Genomic DNA, 6,616 nt, shown 5'->3' with positions numbered 1-6,616 from the left:
TCCTCTCTACATCCCCTACAAACTCTATACATCTCAATTGATTCTCAAATCCACGTCTATTTGTTTGTGTTGATTATTGACAAATTTGTACTTTTTGGCCTAATTCTTCCACTTTCAATTTCTAAATCATATCTAATCAATTCAAATCAAAAGATGGACCAACAATCATTATTAATCGTAGTGTCTAACCCTCTCAAGGGTTTGAAGTTAGGCCTAATTGCTTGTCCCCTAATGTAACAATATTGCAAAGTGACTTCTAATTTACATGTTCAAGTTAGAAGAATGCATTTTTACAATTAACAAGCTTTAAGTAATGCAACTCATAGATTATCCCTTGGAAGTGGTATTAGCAGCCAATGAGCCAAGGAATAAATCCTAATCCATATGAAAACTAAACAATCAAATAAAATGATTGAATATTTAATCCCATTCAATTTTTTGAGACATCCAAGATAAACTTTATCAAGATACAGTTTAAAATAATAGAAAAAAATAATGATTGCTGATCGCTTTTGATTCAGCCATATTACGTTTTAATGAAATAAAAGGGTTTTTGATATACACATAGCTCACAGAATTACAAATAATTCAAAGTATATTTCAGGACTTCGGTATTTCTTATAATGCATTACCCTTTTAATTACATTGTAGAGGTCATGAGAATCTTATTATTTAAATGTTTCAATCTACATAAAAGAAGTGTAGTCAACATATTGCTAAGAAGAATAGTAGTGCTGCCAAAACAAAACAACAATCTTGACCTTATAATCTACAACTGACAAATTAACATTACACTATATCATCTACATACAATGTATAATGGGTAGGTCCAAATCCTCCAAGTTGAATGGGGACATATTAGGCACAAAAGGTCTCCTATCATTGTCTATCAGCTTGACCATTGCAGGGAAAGGTAGTGTTTCTAGATATCTTCATATTGGGATTATCTTGATTCCTCATTCCTCACCCATGTTGAGGATTAGTATCCATTGGAGTTGGGGCAGAAGCAAGAGATGATCTTTTTCCTCTTTCACTTCTACTGTTGTCAGCAAATTTCATGCTCATGTTGTCTAGTCCTTGTTGCTTCTCAATTTCAGACCATTCTGATCCATAATAACTCTCCTCATTAGCCTTGGTGGAAGGTGGGCAGAACATTCCTCCCCATTGTGGAAAGTACAACACCAATAATGGCAATGTGCATGCAATAATCATGATACCCATCAAGCTGATTCCAGTCTCCTTGGAGTAGTTGGAGTTTGTGAAGAACAAAAGCTGTGTCACCATTGCTCCTACATTGCCCCCTCCTCCTGTCATTCCAGACACTATCCCCAATGACCTGCAATTAGGTTTACAACCCACAAAATACCTATATTAGTTAATTGTGACAACACCTTTGGATGTATGGAAATGGCTATCCAGCTTCTAGGATGCACCAATGCATAAGTTACATCAGACGAGGGCGATTTATGCCTCATATACTGTAACTTATGTAATGTATAAGTTACCCTCGTACACTATAACTTATACATTTGTACAATCTAGAAATTAGAATAGTCGTTTCCACTTTCAAGTGACTAGTCTTTATGGAACCAGACGTGTACAAGCTTGGACCTGTGAAATAAAAATTCTTATGACATTTAAAGCATAAGCACTTCATTATTCACATTTGAAGCACTCTAAGAAAAAGTGATTTTCCTTTCACATCAGATATGTAAAAAAATCTGTTCAATGAGAACAGATTTCAACAATCCATGATAATTATTTGCAAGCACTTTTGGATTCAATTGTGTAAAGTTTTTTGGCATCAATGTTCTGAATTACACTCCATGATCCATCATCCGGACGAAACCAAGCACAAGAGAGCATAAGGAAAAACTATGCTTGGCTTCATCCAGATGATAGAGCATGGAGTGTGATTCAAAACATTGATACCAAAAAAACTTCACACAATCAAATTCAGAAGTACTTGCAAATAATTGTTTGTTTGTATTTCTTTCTTTCTCTACAGTTAGTTAGCTTCATTTATGAAAACTATGGCAAATCCTGTGATTTATGTGGTTTAATGCTCACTCTATAGCTAATGGAAAAAATGGGACCTCGATCAATTCAATGGCGATGGGAAAACAGAATTCAAACCTTCTAGAAACAAAAGGAACTATTCCGAAAGTGAGACCACAAGCTGCTTGAACAAAGACGGAGAAGATGAGCATGACTGCTATGGAGAGGCTCAGTGAATTTGCCTTTCCTAAACAAACACAAAGAATTCCTCCCACTGTCTGAACAATCCAGAGCGTCCATATTCGCCCTCTCATGCCATATGTACGCGCTACAATGTCAGACAGTATTCCTCCAAATGGGCGGGTCACTATGTTGGCAAGCCCAAATGTAGATGCAATTATACCCGCAGTGTGAAGATTTAAGTCAAATCTATCAAAGAAATACTCGGAAATCACATTGTCTACGGTAAGTTCTACTCCAAAACAGTATCCATAGGTCAAAGCCAAGGTCCAAGCCCTGTAATTCGTCACAGCATTCCAGAAAACCTGCAAAAGTTAAACATTATAAATATTATACATGTGCAATTGTAAAGCGTTTCAGAACAGAGATTTTTGGGCAGAAAAATTTTCCAATGGATTTGAAGATTTGACTTTTGGAAACTTCATAAGGGCAAGCATTTTACAAGAAGTTTTTTGAAATACCCTCATGGGTAACCTACATTTGAATGTTTGAATTTTGAAAACTACAAATGGGTATCATACAACAAAGTTTGGTCAATTCCTATAAGTGTTACATATATCATACAAAGTGAATAGCATGGACTATAAAGAAATTCAAGGGAAAAATTGAAGTCAAACAATAATTTAGTGTGTACTCTTTTCTTGTGTTATGAATTGGCTATACAAACTTTTTTGAGTATTGCCGAGGCCTTCCGATTTGTTAAGACAACACAGAAAACTCCATTATCTTTATAAACTGTGCTTGGATTACGCCTAAACTTCTCTGTTTGTTTATTTGATTATAACCATTTGCTATCAAATTTTAATAGTCATCAGTCGGGACGTTTGCTCTATGGTTGTACGTCTGCAGACAAAAACCAATTAAATCAACCTTTCAATTAATTTCATTTCATTAGTGTTTCAAGTTCCAGCTTTTACTTATGCCTTTTACCTTGTGCTCTTACACATCTAATAATAAACTAGGAACCAAAGGGGAGATACAATATGCACAAATCTAGTCTAAAGCAATCTAATATCTAATATTTTTTTGTCAAATATTTATCCAAACCCTAAAGCAAACCAAATCAGAGCTAATGATTTTTGTTTCTGAATTTGATTGTGTATGTTTTTTTGGCATCAGCTTTATCATCAGATTGGGATGAGGATAAATATGATGATGAATCACAGAATGTGATCCAAAATGCCAAATAAACATACACAATCAAATCCAGAAATCAAAAACATTAGAAATGGATTGTGGAAATCTGATATTGTTAAAACAGAGCTAGATTTTTCCAAATTCTTTTATCTCACTTCCCAACTCTCCCCGTATCTATTTGCAATATTTTCATGAATGTGCTTAAAAAGATGGATAACAAGTGATGGCTATTTTCCAAATTGATTACCTTTGAGAAGTTGTCTTTTGCCTTATCACCCTGTTTATGAAGAGCCGCATAGTTACCATCTGGAAGATCTTGTCCAAAGATGAGCACAATCAGCCCCATGAAAATGAGCATAACTCCAGGTATGAAGAATGCAATACGCCATGCTGTGAAGCTTGGGGAGCCTATGGACTTGTGAATCAAATCATAAACCAGAGGCATAACTAGCTGTGTTGCTCCTCCTCCCATGTTTCCCCACCCTCCTGCCAATCCATTTGCGCGGCCCACAATCTTAGTGTTGAACATTGAGCTCATCCAGAACTGGCATGACACAAAAGTAGCTATTGAGAAGCCTACGAAGAAACGGATGAGGATGAAGCCCTGTGCCGAAGAAATTGTAGCAGCAGCAAAAACAGCAGGGGCAGACAGCATTATGAGAAATGCGGACCCATAACGAGGTCCTACAATGTCACATAGAGCTCCCATGACAAGCCTTGAGAATATGGAGCCAGAGACTGATGCTATGCTTGCATTGCCTATGTCCCTCTTGGTCAGATTCAGATTGTCTCTGATGATGGGTATCAGAGGGGGAGCAGCAAATGTGGCAAGAAAGCAAGTGAAAAAGGAGATCCATGATAGGTGGAAGGCTCTCATATGGGGTTGAGCTATTGAAAAAAGCTTGAATTTCTTAGCCTTGTGCTCTGAATCTACTGGAAGATCAAACACTGGACTTGAAGTAGTTTTATGCGCTGGCTCCTTCATTTCCTCTGGATCCATAGCTTCAGGATTGTTCCTGGTCCCCATATCCATGGCTTCCAAGATGAGGCGATTGTTGCTGTACCACACTGCCCTGTTTTTCAGTTACTTTTGATCAACTGGCAAAACCCATCAAAAACAATCTGTTAAAAATGTAAATCCACTTACAAAATGGACACAGACTCCCTCACTAACTAAACAATATCTGTATTTTCAATTTCTGGATTTGATCGTGTAGACCTTTTTTATCATTAATGTTTTCGATCATACTACATGAACTATCATCAGGATGCAAGAGAGCAAAAAGAACAGAAGATGATGGATCATGTAGTATGATTTGAAACATTGATGATAAAAAAACTCTACACAATCAAATCTAGAAAAAAAACTTTATTAGCATGAATTATGGAAATCTAATAGATCCAACCAATATCTGGAAATTGAAATTCTATGTATTAGAGACTCAAATTTCTTCAGTTTATAATGTTTAAAAGTAACAATTCTCGGAGAAAACTGCTTATGGATACATTGGAAAAAACTAAGAGCCCACATCTGCATTGAGGACCTCCTTGGTAAATGGCAGCCATCAGGATGCATCATGGCATCCATTGCTGGATGCTACATAATTAAAGTTTTGACTTCCTGGAGATAAAGATTGCTATTATTCATTTGAGGTGATGGTATGGTGAACAAGCTGCAAACTATCTTAAGTCAAAATTTCAATTACTTAACCAAAGAGGTTTCAGACTGAGTGCGCCTATATTGGATTGCTAAAACGTTTCTATGGTGGCCTTCGCTCAGTGGTAGCTCACAGGCCTCGTGCCTCTGCTAGACTGCCAAAGCATCCAAACATGGATGTCACGGTGCATCTGATGGCCATTTCCATCTTCTAGGTTCATCACTATCATCTTGTACTGGGTCTCCAAGGAGATTCTAAGCTGGCATGTACCACAATTTTCTCTCTGAATTCTTTGTGCTCAGCCTCGCTATTGTTGAATAACTACACAAAAATCTTTGATTTCTACATAAAATATCAAAGTTATTTTATTTCCGTTGCACGGGACAGACGACGGTTCTAAATATAACACTAAACTAGAGTTAGAATTCTTAAATATCTGCAATTCATCTCAAGATTCAAGAACACATAAATAATCTGCACATCCAAAAGCCCAGTACAGAACACTAAATTATGTGTGCAGTAAAATCCATCAATAGGCAAGCGCAAAGCTTAACAAAGACGCTCACAAACAGTTTCACCCAAAATAATTTACAAAACCAGAGATTCTAAAAACAAAGCCAAAAAAGAGATTATGAAAGGTACTAAGCAAAAATCATGAACATGTTCAAACATTTCTTTTACCCATATCGGTTTTCTTAAGCGGTGGCTTCAAATGGATCCACCGACCATACATAAAAAATGATAAGAAAACAATTTCTGCCATTGGCACGGTTTTTCAAGGATTTTATATCTTCTATGAATTCATTTTTCTATTCAGTGTCTGAATACATGTCTATACTGAAATGTTTATTTCAGAAACCAAGACTGCGAGGCATCCGTCCCAAGAAAAAAAAAGACTGCGAGGCATCCATCCCATCAAAAATGCAATTTTGAAACCGGAAGAATCTATGAAATGATAATCAATAAAATTGCAATTTTTTAAGCAAAAGAATCTACAAGACTCTATGAATTGATTAGTAATAGTGTTATTGTGTGATAGATACTCGACAACCAAAGTGAATCCCAAAAGCTCAAAATATAAAAAGCGAAGCAGGATATGAAACATTACCCATGTTTGAGCATTGGGCACCATTCAAATCATTTCTACCACGACTTTTTGTTCATGCTTTCCCTTTTGTATTGCATTTGCAGAGAAATAGACTGTAAAATTATATAAGGAAGCATGCTTATATAGGCATATCCTTCATATCTGTAAACTAGTATGCCCTGTTTACCCACTTGAAATGTAAATTCAACGCATTCTGGAATTTGTTGTCAGAATTTGTCCTCCAACTTTGGAACCAATATTATGCTGACAAGCTGCAATCAACTCTTTGACAATTTGTGTACCAGGAGTCCTTTTAACCCCACGGCTCGAATTTTCAAGCTTGGCTATTTTGAGGAAAACACATCAGAATATGCCTTCCTAATGTTATTACCACTCCCCTAGAAACACATTAGAATATGCCTTCATTTCCACTCCCCTAGACCATACAATATGGAGCTTTTAGTGATTAAAGTGGAGTTGCATGATAATTGATGGA

At 36.3% G+C, this 6,616-nt stretch overlaps 1 protein-coding gene across 1 annotated transcript; it reads right to left on the bottom strand.

Annotated features, from left to right (window-relative positions):
• Positions 1–577: 577 nt before the first annotated feature.
• LOC149565148 (high-affinity nitrate transporter 2.1-like) lies at positions 578–6,297 on the bottom strand. Its single transcript, XM_089818698.1, has 4 exons — positions 6,142–6,297; positions 3,623–4,473; positions 2,137–2,543; positions 578–1,336 (listed from the first exon to the last, which is right to left on the bottom strand). The coding sequence occupies exons 2-4, from the start codon at positions 4,406–4,408 to the stop codon at positions 964–966; spliced, it is 1,566 nt and encodes a 521-aa protein (XP_089674824.1). The 5' UTR covers positions 4,409–4,473; positions 6,142–6,297; the 3' UTR covers positions 578–963.
• Between the last annotated feature and the right edge of the window lie 319 nt (positions 6,298–6,616).

Source organism: Cupressus sempervirens, chromosome 3 (genome assembly GCF_028749045.1).
Source record: "Cupressus sempervirens isolate cs-2001-9-10 chromosome 3, ASM2874904v1, whole genome shotgun sequence".
Taxonomy (NCBI): domain Eukaryota; kingdom Viridiplantae; phylum Streptophyta; class Pinopsida; order Cupressales; family Cupressaceae; genus Cupressus; species Cupressus sempervirens.
The sequence above is the reverse complement of the archived record's forward strand: the minus strand, read 5'-3'. Positions and strand labels throughout refer to the sequence as shown.